The 22,194-nt window shown below is 48.4% G+C and overlaps 9 protein-coding genes across 9 annotated transcripts; 4 read left to right on the top strand and 5 right to left on the bottom strand.

Annotated features, from left to right (window-relative positions):
* Nucleotides 1-24: 24 nt before the first annotated feature.
* On the top strand, nucleotides 25-225 carry N7479_009598 (uncharacterized protein; the record flags this gene model as incomplete). The annotated part of the gene is made up of 1 exon (XM_057257291.1): nucleotides 25-225. The coding sequence occupies one exon, from the start codon at nucleotides 25-27 to the stop codon at nucleotides 223-225; it is 201 nt and encodes a 66-aa protein (XP_057104749.1).
* Nucleotides 226-1,359: 1,134 nt separating this feature from the next.
* N7479_009597 (phosphatase PAP2 family protein) lies at nucleotides 1,360-2,596 on the bottom strand (the record flags this gene model as incomplete). The annotated part of the gene is made up of 3 exons (XM_057257290.1): nucleotides 1,360-1,939; nucleotides 2,004-2,491; nucleotides 2,543-2,596. Coding segments are annotated over 3 exons (1,122 nt in total), but the record flags the coding sequence as incomplete, so codon positions are not given.
* A 2,147-nt stretch (nucleotides 2,597-4,743) lies between these two features.
* N7479_009596 (uncharacterized protein) lies at nucleotides 4,744-5,805 on the top strand (the record flags this gene model as incomplete). Its single annotated transcript, XM_057257289.1, has 1 exon — nucleotides 4,744-5,805. One exon carries the CDS (start codon nucleotides 4,744-4,746, stop codon nucleotides 5,803-5,805), a length of 1,062 nt encoding a protein of 353 aa, XP_057104747.1.
* A 646-nt stretch (nucleotides 5,806-6,451) lies between these two features.
* Nucleotides 6,452-7,198, bottom strand: N7479_009595 (uncharacterized protein; the record flags this gene model as incomplete). Its single annotated transcript, XM_057257288.1, has 1 exon — nucleotides 6,452-7,198. The coding sequence occupies one exon, from the start codon at nucleotides 7,196-7,198 to the stop codon at nucleotides 6,452-6,454; it is 747 nt and encodes a 248-aa protein (XP_057104746.1).
* Nucleotides 7,199-7,682: 484 nt separating this feature from the next.
* Nucleotides 7,683-11,742, bottom strand: N7479_009594 (putative VPS9 domain protein; the record flags this gene model as incomplete). The annotated part of the gene is made up of 3 exons (XM_057257287.1): nucleotides 7,683-11,278; nucleotides 11,345-11,594; nucleotides 11,665-11,742. 3 exons carry the CDS (start codon nucleotides 11,740-11,742, stop codon nucleotides 7,683-7,685), a joined length of 3,924 nt encoding a protein of 1,307 aa, XP_057104745.1.
* A 652-nt stretch (nucleotides 11,743-12,394) lies between these two features.
* Nucleotides 12,395-13,096, bottom strand: N7479_009593 (mitochondrial 37S ribosomal protein uS11m; the record flags this gene model as incomplete). Its single annotated transcript, XM_057257286.1, has 1 exon — nucleotides 12,395-13,096. One exon carries the CDS (start codon nucleotides 13,094-13,096, stop codon nucleotides 12,395-12,397), a length of 702 nt encoding a protein of 233 aa, XP_057104744.1.
* A 330-nt stretch (nucleotides 13,097-13,426) lies between these two features.
* tim44 (protein translocase subunit TIM44) lies at nucleotides 13,427-15,023 on the top strand (the record flags this gene model as incomplete). Its single annotated transcript, XM_057257285.1, has 2 exons — nucleotides 13,427-14,289; nucleotides 14,348-15,023. The coding sequence occupies 2 exons, from the start codon at nucleotides 13,427-13,429 to the stop codon at nucleotides 15,021-15,023; spliced, it is 1,539 nt and encodes a 512-aa protein (XP_057104743.1).
* A 1,970-nt stretch (nucleotides 15,024-16,993) lies between these two features.
* Nucleotides 16,994-18,168, bottom strand: N7479_009591 (uncharacterized protein; the record flags this gene model as incomplete). The annotated part of the gene is made up of 3 exons (XM_057257284.1): nucleotides 16,994-17,054; nucleotides 17,113-18,116; nucleotides 18,166-18,168. The coding sequence occupies 3 exons, from the start codon at nucleotides 18,166-18,168 to the stop codon at nucleotides 16,994-16,996; spliced, it is 1,068 nt and encodes a 355-aa protein (XP_057104742.1).
* Nucleotides 18,169-18,459: 291 nt separating this feature from the next.
* N7479_009590 (RIC1 family protein) lies at nucleotides 18,460-21,969 on the top strand (the record flags this gene model as incomplete). The annotated part of the gene is made up of 5 exons (XM_057257283.1): nucleotides 18,460-18,801; nucleotides 18,867-20,261; nucleotides 20,318-20,585; nucleotides 20,642-21,117; nucleotides 21,169-21,969. 5 exons carry the CDS (start codon nucleotides 18,460-18,462, stop codon nucleotides 21,967-21,969), a joined length of 3,282 nt encoding a protein of 1,093 aa, XP_057104741.1.
* Between the last annotated feature and the right edge of the window lie 225 nt (nucleotides 21,970-22,194).

The following is a 22,194-nucleotide window of genomic DNA, read 5'->3' as shown; positions in this document are numbered from 1 at the left end:
CTTGTATCAATAAGTTCGATCAGAATGAGAGAAGTTCAGTCCTCTGAGATCTTCGATGATACTGATACTGTCTGGACAAGTCAGGGGTTGGATAGCCCTCAGCCCCGCATCCTTCTCAAACCCCCTAGATCTGGGGTTGAAAGCATGATTGGCGGGGAGATATGCACCAACTTCATTGATCGTCGTCGAAAGGTCAAGATCGAGAACCGGTATATACACCGTTGATTGGCTAGAGTTAATGATGGGTGTGGCGGGACTAAGCATGATCGGCGAACGATAATGTTCATTGGAAAGATATTTTGATAATATTGAAAGGTCAAACTGCAATGAGACTATGATCGCTGGCCACATTAAAGAAGACATCATCCGGGGAGGAGAGAATATTTCGCTAGTAGGAATCGAAGCAGGACATTCCTTGCTTCTGACAGGGCGATTGTCTAGGCTTCTGTTATTGGGGCTATCAATGGCTGACTTCGAGAAGAGATAGCTGGCTTCGTCGCAATGGCCAATGGCCATAGTAAACCGATTGGTAAAGAGTCCAGGGATGGGTGCGAATAAATCTCGGTCGCTTCGGATTAACAAGGCAATTTAGTGGATACGTGGTTCTCAGTATGGTGTTCCTCGAGAATGGCCAAATACTGTATCTGGGGAGATTAAGAAGACATTGTTTACGGGAATACAAGAAGGGCGAGTGAAGGCAGTTTCTGCTCTCTTTTATTCTCTTTTCTTGGACAATTAAGTGAGTGGGTGGACATCGGGTCTGACAGGGTTGTTGAAGGAGGTACTGCAAGGAGCTCGACTTTAAGAGAGTGAGATCCCATTTTCCCTGTTACCTCTTCCTATTTTCTATTTTTTCACATCTTCTTTGACTTGATGCATCTTCAATACAAATAGCCGAATCTATAAGATCACAATCAATCATGGCCCCCAAAACGCAGATCATTTGTCTGAAGACCCACTCAGGGCTAGGCAGTTTGGAATATCCCGGACTGGTGGATCGTGATTGTCAGCTTAAAAGCTTCTTTCTTGTGCTAAATAGTTGGCAGATCTGGCTTTTGGGGAAATAAAATCATGGGAAAGGAATAAGCCTGGAGTGGAAGGGCCAAGCGAGACGGTGCCGCCTCAACTCCGTAGCTCTGGCATTGCTACAAGCCACAACTACAGGCTTATGAGGACTTAGCATTATAAACACACTATAGAGAATCAAAATTCAAACTGATAGCTCTAGAAGAAAATGATAATTATTCTATTGAACTTTATATGAAAAATTAAAAGCCAGCAGTGAGCCTCCGTCTATTGCCAGTAACACCGAGGTTGAATAAATCCCCACAACCCCAAACACCGTTTCCCGTCGCAATTTCACATCTTCGAAGCTCTGTGCCAAGCCCGGTCACCAGTTGTAGGCACTGGCTTTGCCAGTCGCAGACACCAGCAAAGTGCATATTCGAGGGGAAGTAGCAAGATAAGAATTCTGTTGAAGTGGTAGGACAGAGTAACCGTAAAAAGTGCTACAACAGCATCGAGCCAGTAATGATTTGCGGTAGCAACGATAACACTGAGAACGAGAATCGGATAGCATATAGCGAGTGTCAAAAAGCCAAACTCAGTCAAGGGTGACTTTTGCGTCGGTTTGCGTTGGAGTCTTTGCAGGAATCCGGAGTGGTGGAGAAAGGTGCATCCGATCACAAAAGCATAGGTAAAGTGCAAGCTTGGCATGGCGGCGAATTGATTCACCGACTTGCCACCAACCCAGATGCTTTCGGCATTGCCTTGGCGCACGGTGTCGTAGAATCCATACGAGTCGGGAAGGAGACGTGGCGGCATGAGAGGGTAGACGCAGAATACCAAAAATGCGGCGAGATTTCCAAGGGTCATTGTGCGGCGCGCCAGGGCGAATGATGCATGATTCTTGGCGACGTAGTAGTACCAGGAAAGGTAACTGTTTCATTGGGTTAGCTAAATTATTCAAATTAGGACCGCATCGAGAATCAAGGGGTACTCACAGGACTGTGCCAGGAATGTGGATCAATGAATAAATGCGATTAAACATGGTCAGAATGGACGGGTGATTCCGAATAAAAAAGGATTGGAAATCGGCTTCGTGAATCGGAAATAACCAAGAGGCGGTTTTATGTTCGAAGTTGAGAACGTTGATGGCATGACCTCGCGCCACCTCGACAACTCCAATATCAGCGGGAGAGAGCCACTGTGCCGTCGCTTTCGTCACGGAGTAGAACAAATAATTCATTATCCAGTAAAACATCTCAACCAAGAAAGGGAATTTTTGCAGAATCCTGCTGTGAATGTGATGCGCCCAGCGAGAAGAGTCTCGATTCTTGACAGTGAGGCCGCATACAGTTTCGGACTTGGGTAGATCGTCAAGATGAGCTTCGCCCTCCTCCAGACTGGCGTAAGTTCCCAGGTATCGACTCCTACTAGAGTCTCTGCGACGATTCACAATTAAGGATGCAAGCATGATACCCACAACCACCTATTCATGAGGTTAATACATGTTTAGCGATAGAGATTAGTTTGAACTTACAATAGGCTCAAGCCATGAGTGAGAGGCTAATTGTGGTTTGCCCAGATCTGGTGTATCTGCAGTCCGAATAAAATGTGTGGTCGCCATAGTTGGGATAGCAGACATCACATAAATAGAAAAATATGAAAACCTCCTAAAGAGTCGGAGGATCAAGCAAAGTTGAGGCAAACGGATTTTAAAAAGGGAACAAGGGAGGTGGACAGACTAAATAATGTTGTCGCGTGCCTTAGATTAATTATGCGTATAATACATATATATCGGAGTACGGAGGACGGAATACGATTACGGAGTATGTGAATGAATCCCGAGGTGTGGAGATATCCACGGGATGTGCACAACCCCTGCTAGCACGGCTAATCCTGGTTAGCCTGAAGAAGTGTCAACTAAGTAGTGACAACGACATTTGGTAGGATGTAAATGTGCCCATGTACTACCATAATTATCTTTTTCCAGCCTCTCTAACATTCCATTGGATTAAAATTTTCAACAATCCAGTGCAGTCCATGGAAAGGGGGAGAAACAAGAAAAGTCCTTTCGCTGCCAAGGCAATCCACGGATCCACCGGAGTCGTAAGGGAAAGAAAATGTGAGGGAAAAGGCGTCCGGCTAGAACAGAATAAGAGCTCCGAGTGGTTTGAAATAGTACCCCCTTTCATCTAAAGCGGGGGATAGAGGCATCTTGACGTATCACGGTGTTTCCTGTTCTATCTAATAGTAATATTGTGTTAAAACTGCTATGCTCACCTGGTTAAGTCCAGCCTTGGCCCTATATGAAACACGGACAAACTAACTATCCGAAGGCAAAGCCAAAGTCCAATAGAATAGCTGCAGGTCAACCCTATCTATCTTAGCATATGTGCTTTGTTTACATTCCAGATATGATTGAGGTCAAATGGTCCGATTAATCAGCGGGGCTATTCACCTGGACACCTGGGCCTCGATACCTGGCGCCTGGGCGTGCTAAAACCATACACAGTACCTTTGAGATGTGTGTCTCTTACAAGTACACTTGGAAACCCGACCGATGAGAGGAAATCTAGAATGCAAGGCTGCGAGGCATTCCTTCAGGAATACACACCATCATACCGATCCCCGAGTAGAGTGGCAAGATGTGGCAAATAATAATAGCACAATATCATGTTGGACCTCGGCTGATTTGAATATTTTTATGCAAACGTCATTTCTGTTTCCAAATTGCGAATAGCTCCCGATGTTTCGAATTTGAGGGAGAAAAAAAAAAAAAAGAAAAAAGATCCTGAGACAATAAATAGGATAATCTGTTATTCGCTACGATGGCCACGGAGTGCCAGGTCCCGCCTTGCATTATTCCATACATAATTGAGATTTATGACCCTGAATCCGTCCTCCAGCACTAAAGCTTGATTTCCCAGGTCAAATCACAGTCCTATACGTGTGTACATAATCTCTTCCCTGCAGATCACCTGGGATCCGCTGAAGGCTTATCACCTTGAATTGATTTCCCGAGGTTTAGATCCGAGGCAGATTCCGAGGTCGATCCCGAGAATCGAGGTATGGTATATAAAGGGCGGAATTGAGCCGGAACACTCCATAGGAGTGCCACTGAAGCTCATCTTCTCTTCCCATCGGGATTTTAAACTCTCATAGAGGGCCAGAAATGTAAAGCTGACATATGATGTGTCGACAATACGACTAAAAAGGTCATGGAAAAAGATTCCATAGGGCCTGAGGCAGCAAGGCTTTCAACTTCGTAGGAAGCCGACAACCCCCGGAGACAGTGCCCAAGTGTGCTTTGAGAAGTTGCATTAATATGAATATTGTATGAAGCCTCTAGTGCTGTAGGTATTGGAATCTATAAAACACTTTGAAGGTAGAAATGCGGTCTTTTCATTTTCATTTTTATACTCTCTCTATATCAACTAGATATACCAAACTGGCTGATTCTCAATAGCACCTATAGTACAGACGAAGACTACAATGCTGGCTGCTCAATAGTCAGATATAATGGATCCTTGGTGTTGTAAAGAGTCAATTTGTGTATGATACCAGGGTTGCTCTGCCAGATATGTACCTACTCACAGTAGTAGTTGCCAACCCTACATCGCACCTGCTTCATTTCAGAATTGCACTAATTGCAATGTTATATACCTCACACAGCATGACTCTCTCTACAACTCACCAGGCTCAAACAGCAAGGTATCCATTCACTTCCAACTTTCCATCATGAAAACCCTCAACCAAACCCGAGGATCGGTAGAACAGGGGGACTACGGGAAGCTCGCTATTGCCACAGCCGCCATCCTCGGAATCCTCACACTAGGCGCACTGACATACTTGGTAGTGTGGTACGTTCGCCGAAGACTCCGCGCCCGACGTCTTCGTCGCCAGAACAGTCACGAGAATGAATTATTCGACCAGTCCGCAGTGTCTCTGGCCGAGGACACAAGCAGGACCCTAGATGACTTCCTCATGAAGGATATCCATCCTGATAGGTCTTCAATCAGGTTTAACAGAAGCCGATCTCCATCCATCACCATCGTCATTGATGATGTCGACGCTGAACGCTGCAGGTCTCAGTCCCAGCCTTACCTCACAGAACGTAACACTACAACCTCTTCATCTGCAAATGCACACACCTTGGCACAGGTCTTGGCCCAGGAATCCGGTTCTTATAATACACGGTGTGACCAGACTGAGGAGAGCAGCTCGGGACGGAGTTCATCAAGCACGACGCCAAGAGCATCTACCTCGTCGTCCACCGCCGCAACGGCAGGATCCTCCCAGGCTTGGACTACGACCTCTGTTGGCACGTCGTCAAACCAGAGCCAAAGTCAGACGAGTAGCTCGGGAGAGCGTTCGTCAAGCACGACCCCAAGAGCATCAATCTCGTCCATCGCCCCAACAGCGGGATCATCCCAGCTTTGGACTACCACCTCTGCCGGGGCTGAGACGTTTTCGCTTCTTAGCCAATCTTCAAACTACTCGCACCGCCCTCAAAGCTCCACTGCCCCATCGACTGCCCGCAGCTCACAGGTATATACACGCCGTTCGAATGCTGCTTCTGGTGCATCAAGTCGTCCGTCTAGTATGGTCTTGGCGTCTGCATCCCGCATGTTCAATGAGGCAGAAACTGCTCGGATGGCGCACTCGAGAAATATCGACTCTGTTGATTCAATGAATTCTACTTCTCCTATTTCTCCGGTGTTGGTAGATGTTTCGGCTGAAAATGATGTACTCCAATGGACTTATGTTCCCCCGGCTCCCTATCCTTTCAGTCAGCGCTGACCGTTGATGGTATATAGTGGGTTGTTGGCTTGGTTTTGCTTTTTGGTAGTTGTTTCACACCCGATGACGAAATATTGGGATCGATTCAGATTTCATTTGTGACTAGGGACTATTCTGTCTTTGCTTTTCCCCTCACCGTTGATGTCTTTGGAAGTTAATGTTGTTGGACGGGATTTCTTTTTGCTGACACCTCTTATCCATTATGTATAGTGTCATGGGCTTTCCATTGCTAATTTTTAATTAATTCAATTATTCAATTGCATGTCAACTAACCTGAAAGTTGGGAAATCCCAAGTTCAATAGCAAACACTGCACGTCTTCCATTCATACTTTAATCGTGGATTGATCCAAGCAAAATAATATCCATCCAGTAACTAAGACATTATTTTAAGAAAGTATAGGATGGTAGGTTGAAGGACTTAGAGAAATGATAGTAAAGATATTTGATTGCTAATCAAATAATTGAATGTGAAATGTAGAAGTAATACCCAAGAGGCTGGGTTGATGTATGCATCGGTTTCGTTGATTTTACTTGTGTTTTCTGATGCAGACAGAGCCTTCGTATTTCCAGTGCTGGCTCCGGTCGGTTCTTTCTCCTTTCCACTGGCGTGTCATGGTTTCCAGTAGAGGAGTGGAAGACCTGCCTCTAGACCGGAGGAGTATGCATGTCAGCGATATCGGTAAACTCCTGATACCTTTCCATGAAAGTAGCCTCGTTGGCATAACGGTCCGCCTTCGTATTAAACTCCTTAGGAATCCGCCAGAATTGAACACGGATGCCCTTCTCCTCCCACATTTCGACCTCCCCGAGAAGACACTCCCAAAGATCGCGATTCCTGACTGGTTCCCCGGCAGTTGTAACCCAACTCCAGCTTAACCATTCCCAAATCGACTTCGTGATACCATCGACCAGATATTCCGAGTCTGACGCAATGATCAGACGACTGCATCCATCTGCCGCCCAATCTCGATATTGCAGCGCAGCAATGACAGCTCGGACCTGTGCGCGGTCGACTGTCAGCGTGTGCTGTTGACCAGTGGGACCTTTGTACTCGAGGGCAAAGCGTGCGTAACCAGATGCAGAATCGTTGAAAACAAAGGAACATCCCGCTCGAGCGTTCATTCGGCCGTTGTCCTTGCACGAACCATCTGTGTAGATTAGGAATTCATCTTCGACGGATCGTCCGTTGGGATTGAGACGGATGTAGCGATGGACTCGATCCGTCATTGTGACTTTGGGGCAATGTGGGAATAACGATTGCGGCGTATCATCTGGACGAGGAGGGTTGAATTCTGTCGGGATAATACAGCCGGTGCCGACATTGAGCTCCGTAAACAGACGAGGAGTGTAGCCCGCGAAGATTGGCACGGGGTTTCCTTGATAATAGGACATGATGGTTTGGTGGTCGTGTCAAATTTTAACTTCCAAAGAGTCGGCGTTCTTTGTATCAGGCAAGCAACATACACTCAGAGGCTGACTTCAAGTCCAGAGACGAGGATGCAAGAGGTAGACTACGGGGAGATGACAAAATGAGGGACCCAAGCAGGAGAGCACTCTAACATCGTTCCTGCCATATGTGTGTTGGGTGCCTAAGGCCAGAATAATAAGCTTAGAAGAAATCAATGATCATTATATTTCATTGAATGGTCTCTGAGCTACAAAAAACAAAGGGGAAGAAGTCCCACCTCCACGCGCCTCGCTATTCCAGTCCTGGGGACGTTTCAGACATAAAACCGACAGATATTAAAAGCAATACATGAGCAAAGTTCTCGAACAAATGTCCGCCATGAGATGTACATACAGGTAGGAAATAAGTGTTAACACAAAAAGAAACGTGGAAGGCCTTGAGATCTATTTGGATATATGATCTTCATCTTCATGCATTCATATCACGCACACTGCGCAGGCACCGCTCAAGGCGTTTGCCACGCTCCTTTTCGCGTACAAGGGTATCCTTGACAAACGCTCGGATGGCGTCGCGGCCGACCCTTTCCCGCCATGAGGTCCAGCCAGCGAGTTCGCCGACCACGACATCCTTGTTCCACGAGACCTCCTTTGCCAGCCGAGTGGAGTCAGATTCGCCATCGCGAATCTTTTGTTCCAGGTCACGGACAGACTTTTGGCGAGACTCTTCAAAGCCTGGTAGGTTTATATTGAATTTGCGGGGAAGGGAAGAGGAGAGGAGAGTTGAGCGAGAGCGGGAGATATGGCGGTTTGTTGAAGAGAGAGTGGACATGAGCGCTAGTGGACGGGATAAAGAGATGAGGATTGCAGCGGTTGTGTTGTCGATTGAGGAAAGAGCTGCCAAATACTGGAGGAGAGGGGAGGAGTCGGACCTAGATGTCGATAGGTAGGTGGCGTAACGAGAAAAGGCCTCGATGTGTGAGACAGGAAGTGCATTAGTCGGCGCTCGGAGTGTAGAGAGGGCAGATGAGCATATCATCACCGCATCAGCGAGATCGGATGCTGCATTCTGCAATGCATGACCTCGGCGAATTAGGGAACGTGTGTTGACGTGTACACCGCGCACCATTTCCTGAGCATGAGTGATGAAATGCTCTGTGTCGCGCATGCCCTCCAATGAGACTGGTGGGTATTCGTCGGCGATGGTCTCTGTGAGTACAGCAGCCTTGCGGTGCGATCGGTCGGCCACCATCTCAGGTTGAAGTTCTGGAACAAGGAAAAACTCCCACAGCATTTCGTGAGTTGAAAAGGTTGGATGGGCAAGAAGCGTTTTCAGGAATCGATCCAGTTTTTCTTGGAGATCATGAAGCACAGACCGTGATGGCTTCGAATGGATCTGGAATGGATTCCGGAAATCTGAGAGAGACGGCATGTAAGATGCTGGATGTTCCACTGCAAGCCATTTAGCCAGATTCTGAAAGTCGGAAAAATTGCGGCGACAGGTCGTAACAGTGTATGTTGTCGATCCGGGACGCGATGTTGCTACAGATTCGGAGGGAGGAAATGGGGCGCCAGATTTGAGAATGAAGCGCACAGTTGCGTCTTCGACGAAGTACGACCGCACAACCGTTGTGACACGACCTGAAGGATCTCCACAAGAAGATGGAGGATTGGACAACAAGATCAAATCGTCGATGCGATTTCGCACCTCATCGTCCTTCGCCAATTCAACGGCTGTCAAACCACGGGCTTCTTTCACATGAACGTCGACTCTTGGGTCTAAGAAGAGAATGCGAACTTGGTCAACTCGCCCATACTTGCTAGCCATCATCAATGGCGTGAATCTTTTGTCATTGGTCGCATTGGGATCACAATCGCTCTCCTGCAATATGCGCCGGGTAATCTCAGGATCACCGACAATATGCAGCAGTGTGTTCCCCTTCATGTCGACATGATCATCAAGCTGAAGAGGTTTGTTGTCGCCTTGTGACCATTGCGCTGCGGTCAAAGCGGCTTGAACCATTGACTTATATTCCGGATGATCATACGATCGACACAATGCAAAGAGCGGTGTTTGTCCATGCTTGTCTCGTTGTCGCCATGGGATAATGCTACCGAGTCTCCCTAGCAGCGAGGGTGTACTAAAAAGATAATGGGCAACAGTCCGACCGTGGACGTCAGATTTGGTCAAGTAGAGTGCAACCACACTTGTATCTGTCTTTGCAAATAGGAAGTCCAAGAGGATATTGACTATCTCGGTGTTTGCCAGTTGTACTGCGGCGTTTAATAGCGTGGTCCCATCAGCGTTGGTGTCTTGGATAATTTCTTCCAGGGGGTAGTATTCTTCTAGAGTCAAAAGGTACTTCAAAGCCTCCGGTTGACGGCCTTCCACTGCCATCATCGGTATAGAATGGCCTGCAGGATCTAGGGTTTTTGTCAAGGTCTCAATCGAACTGTCACCTTCAATCCCACTAGCCACGGATCCGATGGTTGCGGTCCTGGAGATAAATGAGATAGCTGATGATTCCGATAGGCTCCGAACGTCCATTGAGACCTTCTTAACTGGACGGTGCGGGTGAGGTTCTTGGATAATCGAAGGATCATCCCAGGTTTGGAATGGGAACACATGGGATAGCGGTGGTGCATCAACAATAGCTTCATCCCGGTGTGAGTCGCCATTCGTATGACTCATGTAAGACTGCTCAAGAGAGAGGTCATCCGGCTCATCAGCATCATCTGTCTGGAACAGTACGGACTTTCGCTCCGGTTCCGGTCGAGTCGTGTCGTCTAATGATTCGTGATCCTCGTTTGGTTCCAGTATAGATTTCATATCCGACACTCTGCCGGCCTTTGTTGCTTGCCACAGACGTCTGTTCCGCAGGCTGGCGCGCCGTAGTCCGGCGGAATCGGTTACGAGATACATCAAAACAGCTTCAAATGTGCTTAAAGCATATCCCATCTCACCATTATCAACATCGTCGATGTAGATAAAGTGCTGCATGTACAACAATCGAGCTTGGAGATGCCGTATTTGAGAACGAATGACAACAACAAGCAACAACGACACCAAGACATCAGCGTTTATCGTAACAGAAGAAGTTCCCTTCTCAGATGGCGTGCCATCCAGTTGATCATAACTTCCAGGGAAGGAGATAACCTTCACTGTTCCAAGGAGAGCATTCAGCATATCATGGGGACATCGAGCATCATTGATCTTCCGAAATTCTTCCACAGCTCGACCAAGTCGGCGAATCAATTCTCGCTTCCCTTCATGTCCACCTTCAACGGAGATTCCGACTTGGGACACATCAATGCTCTCCATCTGACGAATGCGGGCATCCAGCTCTGTGTCCTCGGGTTGGCGGAATGAACAGAGTCGAGGGAAAAGCAGGGGCTCGTGAACTTGTTCAGCAACATAACGTTCTATTAGTCGCTCTACTAGAGGACCGGTTAGATCAGTAGTCGCACCAAGTAACGATAATTGCTGCTTGTCAACGAGGCGGAAAAGATCAATGGCAGCAGTCACCGCGGTTTCCAAGCTTCGACGCATGAGATCTTCATCATCCTCGAAGTATTCCTCGGAGTTGAATGGCAATCGCCCTCTGCTGCGTGACGACCAGCTGCGGATGGAAGAGCTTTCGTCTGTCCAAGACTCGGTGCGGGACAACTTGTGCACGCGTTCACTGCCGGATGCAGATGGTGATCTTGAAGGAGGCGCCGGCAATGGTTTACCAAGTTCCTTTCCAAACTCTTTGAATAATCTTTCCAGGCCCGGGTGCATTTGTCTGGCAATCATCGGGTAATTGGCTAGCAATTCCCCAAAAGATTTGATCTCTTGTTTTGGTGGCGTCCCAATTGAATCTCCATTTTCATACTTCTTGTCTGGGGGAGTTTGTCCAACAATGCTGGTGTCGGTTCCAGGGACTGCCGCTGGTAAGATCTTCGCAGGGTCATATGTTCCGATCAACGGGCGAGAGATGTAGTAAATCAGCCATGGGCGCGATTCATTGGATGAGGTGTAATATAGCGCGTCGGAAAGCAGTTGGGCTTGTGTGAGCGACTTGAATCCTGATAGAAATTACTAGTGTTAGCTAACATATTTGACCGAGCGCATTCACTAGCAAGGGCTCTCACCTTTGTTGCTGTACACTGAGTTGTCCTTGATGATCACCGTCCTTCCATTGAATGTGGTTACCTGCTTTGCCTTCCCTCGATTTTCTCGCACATTGTTCTCCTCTTTGGAATTCACAGAGCCATTATGGATTGGTATGCGGAGCACATGGCTTCCTAGGAACTCCTCCGATGCGACAAGGTCGGAATATAGCAGGTTGGACTCCCGGTCGCGTGAACCGATGAGAGATTCTGTCGTTGGAACTAGCAAGACCTGAGGGACACACGCAACATCAATTAGCCACTCCGGATGATCCGACGACAGATTCACAGCCTCCACCTACATGATTCTCCACCGGTATACACTGGCCCGGGACAGTGCTTCGGAAGAAGGCACGGAGGAAAGGGTTTAGAGGGTGCATCCAAACGGTTTTGGACGGCCCAGTCGAAGAACACGAGCAATCATCAAGCCGTCCGTCTCAAATCTCCGCAGCAGGGGATATGTGCGCCGTAAGATTTCGCGGGGAAGGGCAGCTTGCATCCAACAGGCAGCAGCTCGGTATGCAGCCAGAGCGGGTCGTTAGATTTATTAGATAAAGCTGCAAATAAGCTTGAACAAAAGCACAATGCTAGATCGCAGAAAACAATAAGCCACAAAGATAAGAGTTGAAGTAGAAACACATGTGTCGCGGGTGAATCAAGAACGTGATCGACAGGATGATGGGCGCTATACCGCATCGGGTAATTCTTCCATTCAATACACTGCGACCTGGGCTTCCTTTTGGGCAGCTTCGGAGAATTCCCAATTTTTTGTAATCTTTTGTCATGGCTGAAAATATGGATGTGTCAGACCCAGTCTCTACCTATGTATTTAATGAGGTCTGGCAAATAGAGTTTGTGTAGTCCTGTCATGATATTTCTAATATACAGAGAATAGATGGCGACAGGCACGCCAAGTAGATAAAACACAAAAAGGACTGCTGAAGTCTCTCCGCACAATGCAATCCAGTACAGCTGTGCTACACACAAGCAGCCAACCCAAAACAAAAACATGATCTCTCCTGTGAAGGAAAATCAACCCAGTCTACGCACGTGTCTGCTGCGAGTACCACCGAACTTCAGTCGCGTGGAGTCGCTCACCCGCGAAACAAGCCCCCGAAGGTGTCGTCCCTCGTTTCCCAAGAGGACCTTTGTAAATGCCTCGCGGCCCTTTCCAAACCCACGGTACACAATCTCCAACCGCTCAATCTCCATCAGGAAGCCCTTTTCCTGAATCTGGGTCATAACATGAGCGGACAGTTGGTATGCCGGGTCAAACCCGGAACGACCAGCTTTGCGGAAACCGATCTGACCACACCCAATGGACAGAAGGGGGTTTCCATTTGGTCGTGTCAAGGTGAGGATTGTGTTGTGCTTGTGGCAGTAGACGTGCAGGTGGTGGGGAGGAGCTCGGTCGGCGTAGGGATTCTTGATCATGTCGGCTTCGAGGCTTTCGGCCATTCTGGAGTAGTCAGAGTTACCGCGCGGGGACGGCGCGCCTGACCTCTTGCCCTGCATCATTTGTGTGATTGCAGAAAGCGGCGATGAGGAGCCGGAAGATGTCTGAGGTTCCCGGTTCAACATCTGTTTCTCAATGTCGCTACCATCGTTGCGCGCAAAACGGGTGCTTTGGTGGGAGAATAGCCGTGTGACGTTCAAGGAGGTGGTTCGAGGCTGAGATTGGCGACACACTGAGGGCAATGCCTTGGTCAACGTCCTCATCGAAAAGGAGCTCATCGTGGTGATCGGGATTTGCAGCGACAAGGGACGTATAGCAAATGAGGAAATCAACACTTTATTATGAAGACCAGATCAATTGAACAGAATTCACTGATGCAAAGTGCCGAGATGACCACAAAGCACGGGTGGTGTAGAGCCGTTGTCGGACCGAAGGGCAACGCTGGAAGTTTTTCGAAGTCTTGGCATCTGCACTTTTTCCCTTCCCCGAGATCTTTGCCTCCCCCATCACCTTCTTCATATCGCGTCCAGGCTGGGCTGGAAACCATCTGTCCCCTATCCTCATATTTAATTTTATTTTGTTATCCTATCCTGTCCACGCTCTAGAGCATGATTCCGACTAAGATGTCTGCGGCACGAGCCGCTTCCTTGCGATCTCAAGCACCGTCTCTCAGAGCGTCATCTCACCGGTTGTCTCGCGCCGGATCATATTCGACCGTCTCAGCTCAACCATTCACGTACTCCACTAAGAGCCACCGAGCTATCCTTCAATCCCCTTCCCACCCGGTTTCTCAACTCGTCTCGCCGTTCGCCGCTCTCCCTTTGACGCGGTCTTTCCACGCCGCAACTTCCCTTTGGCAACAACAGCAAAAGCAACAGGAAGGAAAGCAGGGCGAAGAAGGAAAGTCTGAATCACAAGACGAGGAGTCTAAGGAGGAGAAAAAAGAGAAGAACGAAGAGAAGGCTCCGCCACCACCCCATGGAGACAAGTCTCCTTGGCAGGTGTTCCGTGAGACTCTACAGAGCGAGTTCAAAGCCTCCAAGGAATGGGAGGAGTCCACCAAAGCGCTAGCATCCTCAGCTCACCAGTTCACTGAGAATGAGAACGTCAGACGTGCGCGTGCTGCTTACGAGGCTGCGTCAACCGCTACAACCTCCAAAACCTCCACAGCCATCAAGACGACTGGTCAAGTCATTGGAAAGGGAGCTGCTTGGACGTGGAACACCAGTGTTGTGAAGGGCGTCCGAAAGGGTGTTAACGCAACTGGAGAGGGCCTCGAGAAGGCCACGAGACCCGTTCGGCAAACCGAAGCATATAAGAGTGTGAAGGAGGCCATTGATGATGGCAGCAGCTCACGCTACGGTGGTTGGGTCGAGAAGGAGGAACGTCGCAAGCAGCGACAACTTCGAGAGGAGCAGGCACTCAAGTCTGGAAAGTCTCTTCACGTTGAGGAGAGAGTTGCAGACCCCGAGTAAGTTTCGATAATGACAAAATTTCGGGTTTGACGTTTCTGACTGATTTATTTCTAGTGCCGGTACCAATGTCACTCTCCACAAAGATTCCGCCTGGAAAGACTCCTGGAAAGACTTCAAGGACTCGAACCCCATGATGCAGAAGCTCTTCTCGATCAAGGAGAACTACAACGAGTCCGAGAACCCCCTAATCAGCACAGCACGCAGCATATCTGATCGTGTTGCTGGCTTCTTCGCCGAAAATGAAACCGCCATGGTCATCAAGAAGTTCCGAGAGATCGATCCCAACTTCCAGATGGAGCCTTTCCTGCGGGAAATGCGTGACTACATGTTGCCAGAAGTCCTCGACGCTTATGTCAAGGGAGATGTTGAGACACTCAAGCTCTGGCTTTCAGATGCCCAGTTCCACGTCTACGCTGCTCTCGCGAAGCAATACACCACTGCCGGACTCAAATCGGATGGTCGCATTTTGGATATCCGTGGCGTCGATATTTCTCATGCCCGTATCTTGGACCCCGGTGATATTCCCGTGTTTGTCGTCACGTGCCGTACACAGGAGATCCATGTCTACCGCAAGATCAAGACCGGTGAGCTAGCGGCTGGTACGGATGACAAGGTACAGCTGGTCACCTATGCCATCGGATTGACTCGTATCCCTGATGAAGTCAACAACCCCGAAACCCGGGGCTGGAGATTGATCGAGCTCCAGAAGGCTGCCCGTGACTACATCTAAGACCGGAATTTGTCCTTCTCAACTCTATACTGCCACACCTTTCTATATCTTAGGGTGGGCCTATCCCTTCGTGGACCTCAACCCCCTCTTGCATCTTGACTTCCACTCCACCCATTTCAACTGTACAATACAACTGTTTGATATCAAGCCAGGTGGATCCTGGCACCTATTACGGTTATGCCTGTTCCAGTGACTGCGAATTCGGGCCTTCACTGGTTAATCGGATTTTCTTTTCTTCATGTATTAATGCTTCATTTGGTCTGACATTTTGGCCCAGTTCTTACTCTGAGGACTTGGGGCTCAGTCCGCTCAAATCTGAATGTTCCATCCTTCCCATAGACTAGGACGCGTTGGATTTTATCTGATGGCATTTTTCTGGTTCTTGAGGTGTTCTCCTGGCGTCTTTGTGCATTTTTTTCCCACTCTCCCCTCGCCACCGTGTATGATTGCATTGGGTTGTTGGTTTTAGTTTCTGTTGGGCCCAGAATGGGTCCCCCAACATATGAGGATCCTTAAAAATCGTGTAAATATATAAACAGACATTTCTAACATGGATTCTTTGGCTGTATATTGTAGTTATATTGAGAGTATCATGAAATATTCTAAACTCTACCTTGACTCAGGACTGTCAAAAAGATATATATACATGCGTCACACCTTCCATTTCCACCAGAACCGCAGCTCCATATTCTTTGCGCTCTACTGTCTGTTCTTTTCTATATTCTTATTGCGGACCTTAATTTTCGGATTCATTCAAGCGCGAGAGAGTGTTAAGAGATGTAGCATCTTGGATACCTACCGCAGTGTTGGAAACTCTCCTTCTGTACCAGTTGTATAGCTGTCTAATTTGGATGGCCCATACAATCGCCGAAAAAGGCTCTAACTTCTCTTGTTCGTCATTATTCGAAGTTGACTGGCCGTTCAAGTTGAGGATGCACACTGATTTGCGGACATTGCTGCTTCTTTATCTTCATCGGGTGACTTGGATTTGGGGTTTGTCTGCAATAGCGACGATAGGCTCTCTCTAAAGTATTGAACGCAACAATGAGACTAATGATGCAATGACCATGGGTTTTATTACTCCTTTGGATGCTGAGGTTTGGATTCAAAAATTTCTAGGGACAGAATATGTCTCTCATGGCAGGCTTGACTGACCGACTGTAACAATCGATACATAGGTCGGGTTTGTTATGCCGTACAATGAGACCCGACAGGACTTGAGTGTTATCAGAGATACCTCATCTCTCTAGACGGGCTTGTCTGGATAATATTATTGGAGATGCGGGTGATCCAAAATAGACGAGTGATTTTTAGTCGTGCTTGTACTTAAAAGAATCGGCTTTGTCTACCATTGTAAAATGTATTGCGCAGAGGGGAAACGCTTCAATGTTAGGATTCTCATCTGGTTCCTGGACTGCTTGGACGACACACGTAAAATACTCCATGTTATTGCCGCATCAAGGACTCTTGCTCCCTTTGATCAAGAGTTAGGTGTAATTCTTACAGGTCATCTGCATCTCTTATGATAGCCACAACCAGCCGGCATCCTTTTTCAGGCTTTTGCCACTCGAATCAGATGTCACCAGAGCCGCAATTGCGGGACTCTAGGATTATAAGGTTAGTATAGCTAATTATAAAGACCTGGACTAATGAAGAGAGAAAGAAGAAAGACCGAACTACAGTTTTAAGAACAAACTAGACTTTTGATAGGCTTCAAACGAGCTAGAAGGCCCGAACAAATAGGCATCAAGCATCTCAACAGCAAATCTTCAACGCCGCCATCCAATCATTGAAACGTCATACTAATGACGAGAACATGGTGGTCGAGAGGTACATATACTGTGGAAATGCCCGAGATGAAAAGTAGGGAGTTTTTTTTCCCCTAAGGAACGCTTTGAAACATGAATTTGCTACATGGTATATCAGATTGCGTCTTTCAATTTCATGGCATCAATCATCGAACCAGAAATTTATTTCTGGCCTTGCCCAGCACCGGCACCGGCACCACCACCGCCCATCATGTTCCGAGCCCTGTAAGCCAATTGTCAGTAATGTGATTGTTGAAGCCCAGCGTTGGATATATACTTACATATCCGCGAGGCTGGGATCGCTCATCAGGCTGGACATGTCAGGCATGCCGCCACCCTGGCCAAAGCTTTCGGCCATCTGGCGGAGGCGAGGGTTACTCATCAGGTTGCTAAGCATATCGGGGTTGCTCATGAGATTCTGTGCCATGCTGGAGAACATCGGGTTGTTCATCATGGAGGCTAGGTCGGGCATACCACCAGCACCACCAGCACCACCACCGCCTCCACCACCAAGCATGCTGGCCAGGGAAGACAGGTCAGGCATGCCACCACCACCACCACGCGAAGAACCAGGAGCAGTGTCCAATTCCTCAGATGGAGGCTCGCTGGTCCGAGCGCTCTCTTCAAGCTTCCGTTTGGATGTCTCCAAGCCACGCTTCATGGCCTCACTGCCACCGTTGCCTTCTGCCTGAATACCCTTCTCGTATGCCTCCTTGGCAGCATGGTAGTCTCCCATATCGAAGCGGGCGAGACCCAGACGGCTCCACGCCTTGGAATACTTGGGATCAGCGGAGGCAGCAATCTCTGCATCAGCTGCGGCCTTCTCGTGCTGACCCGAAGCGGAAAACGCGGCGGCGCGGTTGGAGAGGTAGATGGGGTTTGCCGGGGCAATCTCGAGAGCCTTGGTGTATTGCGCAATGGCACCGGTGTAGTCCTTCTTGGCCATGAGAGCATTGCCCTCAGACTTCAGTTTATCGGATTCCGGTGTGGGAACGCCAGCCTTGGGCTTCTCTGCCTGGGAGGTCTGAGCTCCTGCGGTCGATTGCGGGGTCGACTTGTTGCGCAGCTTCTCGTAGACGCTGTAGATTCCGACCAATGATTGTCCACCCACAGCATCCTTCACAGCAGCCTCATCGGTCGGGTCAACTTTGAAGGTATCTGCGATACAAGACTGGGCAATTTCAATCGACTCCGCATCGTCGGCGGTCAATGTGCCATCTTTCAGGCTGGTGCCGAGGAAATCAATGACGGCCAAGGCCAATCGCTTGTGGCTATCTGTAGGAGCCTGCCATGAATCAGAACAATGAACCGATCACAACAGGCGGGAAGCTTACCATTATAGCAATCTTGCAGTGAATATTTTTAATGAAAGATAGACAATGTTCAAGAGTGACTGAGATGGAAGAAAAAAGTAAAACAGGTGAGGCAATGCGGGGGAACAGCTTTTACACGTGATCGAAGCTTATCGCTTCCCCGATCTGTTTCCAACCAAGTTGTACTTTGTTTCTTTACATTTGTAATTTGTGCTTTGAGTTTCTTGTCTGCGTTGCTGACGGATAATTGGTTCTTTGGAGATGACTCCATGTGAGCTTCATTGTCCATCTTAATCCCTGAACCTGACCTGAGCCATGTACTGGCCTCATGGAGTTCCCCGGGTCTACGCGGTCAACGGGCCCGATATTACCTATGCCACCTCTGATGAGGATCGCGAAATTCTGAATACCACTCCAACCAATGATCGCGATACAATTGACGACAACGTGGGAGCAGAAGGGGACAATGGAGACAATGAGGACGACGGTCAACATGAATTCCCAAACACCCAGCCTGATGAGGCGCAAAACAACTCGTCCCCGGACACTGGCAAATCAAAATGGGAGGATGAAGCTATTAGGGGAATTTGTGTTTCTCGATCTGGCCAGATGTTTGCCACAATGTCAGAGTCATCAATTGCTCTTTGGCAGACCCGGGTATGTCGACGGTGATGTTATGGTTCATGGGGAAAGTTAGAGCTAGCGACTGACAATTCCGGTAGCCCACAGCAGTCGTCACAGCAATCTCTCGATCCCAATTGTCATTAGAAACATACGGTCCAAATGTTTCGCTCTTTATGCACCCAGATTCGACCATCCTGGTTGTACAGACCCTCAATGGGTACCTAATCACATACTCGGTGACGTCGGATTCAACAACCCAAGTCTACCAGCAGCGATTTGATCACTCCACACACCCTCGTCGTCAACAATTGGCTCGATTTTCAGCAGTTGAAGAGGCCAATGTTGTTGGGAACATCAGCATTCGCTTCCGAATGGCTATCAAGATCGAGTCGGGAATCGTCAAAGCGCTGGCGCTAGATCAAGAACTTGTTGTCGCCACAGTGAAACCACCGGCTATACAATGCATTCGGTGGACAGCCGAGGCAGGAGGAACGCAAACCACATCTGAGCTACTGAGTCGCATCTTGGGGATTTCGAAGAAGGTCTCGATTGTGGACATGGTTTACGATCGTGCCATGAATCTCCTCCTTTGGATTACCAACAGTGGTCAGGCATATGCAGTGCAACGAGATACGGGCTCACAGCAGGATCCTGAAGCAGCTAAGAAACTCTTCCATGGACATTGCTTCCATAATCCGAAGGATGACAACGAAAAGGCCGTGAAGGTCACCGTAAATGCGCGGTTCTCTCTACTGACCGTGAGCTGCTTAAATGGTGACATCTTGGTTTACACTGCAAAAGATTACATGGGCAACATTCCACTTTCACAAAAGCTCTCCCTGCCAGCATCGCCCGCAACCACCGGGGCATTGACTTTTATGAGCTATTCCCCGGATGGATATTGCCTCTTTGCTGGGTTCGAAAATGGCTGGGCAACATGGAGTGTCTTTGGGAAGCCTGGGGGAAACAGCTTTTCAGTGGACACTGCGTTGGCGACAGCCAATTCAGAGGATTGGTTGACTGGAGTGTCAGACGGTTGTTGGATTGGTGGCGGGTCGGACATTATCCTCACTGGAAAAAATGACCGTCGCCTGTGGGTTCTGGAGACAGCTCGCAGTGCTTTGACTGGTTGTTTTTCGTCTGCAAACTTGGCTAGAGGCCTGTTGCAGACTGGGACTGAGTTTATCCTCTATCGAGGTCACGATCTTCCAGATCTCATGACAATTTCAGGAAAGGATTCACTGTGGCATCATGCCCAGTACCCTCCGGCATATCTTCATTCCCAGTGGCCAATTCGATCTTGCGTCGTGTCTCAGGATGGCCGGTATGTTGCAATTGCAGGTCGTCGTGGCCTTGCACATTATAGTGTCAATAGCGGTCGATGGAAGGTATTCGAAGATTCAAAAGCCGAAAGCTCCTTTGCTGTGCGAGGAGGCATGTGTTGGTACGGCCACATACTGATCGCAGCGGTGGAGAGTGATGGGTCATACGAGGTACGATATTTCTCCCACCGGCATTAGCTTCATGGATGACTGATTTGGATTGAAAGATTCGTCTTTATTCGCGAGAGGCTTCCCTCAGTAATAATTCGATCATGTTCATTGAATATCTCCCATCACCGGTCGTGTTCATTGGAACCTCTGGAGAAGATTCTCTATTGGTTTATACATACGATAACATTCTGTACCATTATATCATTAATTCGACACAGCCTCAGATCACTCTTGTCCCCGTTGGACAGATCGCCTTCAATGGGATTGTGCGGGCACCCACTCGCGTCCGATCAATCAGCTGGGTATTGCCCGAGGAGCAGATGCGTGAGTTAGCTTGCTTTATATGCGGTTATCTGGGCACAACACTGACAACAAGGTAGGAAACGGTGATCCATCTCACGACGTGAAGGTCGCATCTGTGCTTCTCCTCGTGGACGGCAACTTGGTATTGTTGCAGCCCACAGTCTCAGATGCGGGCGACCTTAAATACGACATGCGGGTCATATCCCATGATGTTGAGTACTACATCTTGATGCGCGACCAGATTTCCTTCAACTTTCCCTCCCAGGTTGATGAATCTCTACCCGCCAGTCCTTCGGTTGATATGGCACTGGAGCCACCTCACAGAAGTCTCTCGCTCAGAGACTCTCTTTGGATGTTCCGTGGCCAAAACTTGATAGCTTGGAATGATGTCCAGGATGTTTTGCGGGAGGAGATGGTGCCGGCACCACTCAACGTCCCCCTGGACTTTTATCCTTTGTCTGTGTTACTGAACAAGGGCATTGTGCTCGGTGTTGAATCGGAAATGATGCAACGACGCGATGTGTCATTCACTGTTCTGAAATTCGCCATCCGGGTAAGTTACTATCTTTATCAATAACATTCAATACTGACCTGTGCACCTCAGACACACCTTTTCTTACCATACTTCCTCCAATATGGCCTGACCAGTGTTGGAACACCTGCGGCTCTCGCTCTATGTCGCCACTTTTCTCATTTGTCTTACTTCGCCCATGGGTTGGAAATCCTACTTCATCACGTTCTGGACGACGAAGTGGACAATGAGAGCCGAGCAAATAAAAGTGAGGATCCACAAGCACGAGCAGAACCATTACTCCCAACCGTCATTGCTTTCCTCCAAGCCTCGCTCCCACCCAGGGACTACCTTGAGATTGTTGTACAATGCACACGAAAAACAGAGCTCCGATCATGGCGCACATTGTTCACCTACCTACCCCCACCCAAGGATCTATTCGAACAGGCCTTGAAACTTGACTCTCTCAAAACCGCAGTTGGATACCTCCTTGTGTTGCAAGCCTTCGAGGATGAGGAGCAAGGACACGATGGCCGCATCGAAGAATATGTTGTTCGTTTGATTGCTCTCGCCTCCCAGAAGGGAGACTGGGAGCTGTGTGCTGAGCTGGCCCGCTTCCTCATTGCCCTGGATGCTTCAGGTGAGATGCTCCGCCGTGCAATTGCCCGAGTTGGTCTACGGTCCAACTCCCGGTTTCCTGTGAAAAGTGCGTTGCCTGGCGCGGCAACCCGATTTAGTCCTGCGGGTGTCCAAGGTTTGGGCTTGAACCTCTCAGCTAGATCGCCATCATGGGTGTCTCTTTCCCCAACATCGTCTCTCTCGCCCCTTCCAAGCCGGCAACATGGCGATGTGCCAGATGAAAATCCATATTCAGTGGGTGAGCAAGATACATAATTAAGTTTGTTGATAGTAAAACAGTTAGATATTAATAAGGTCCACTATAATCTTCTAGTTGCTTCCCTCTGTTAAAACCTCAAATATACGGGTTTCTCAACCTACTGACGCTCAACAACTAAATTTAGATGTACACATGTGGTTTATGCCTGCTTTTATCCTGGAAATTGGAAAATTTGATAATATATTTCTGTAAATCGTAAAGTACCGTTGCTAGAAACCTTT

This window comes from Penicillium vulpinum (genome assembly GCF_028829585.1).
Source record: "Penicillium vulpinum strain IBT 29486 chromosome Unknown utg000004l_segment0_segment0, whole genome shotgun sequence".
Lineage (NCBI taxonomy): Eukaryota > Fungi > Ascomycota > Eurotiomycetes > Eurotiales > Aspergillaceae > Penicillium > Penicillium vulpinum.
This window is presented reverse-complemented; position numbering and strand designations above follow the sequence as displayed.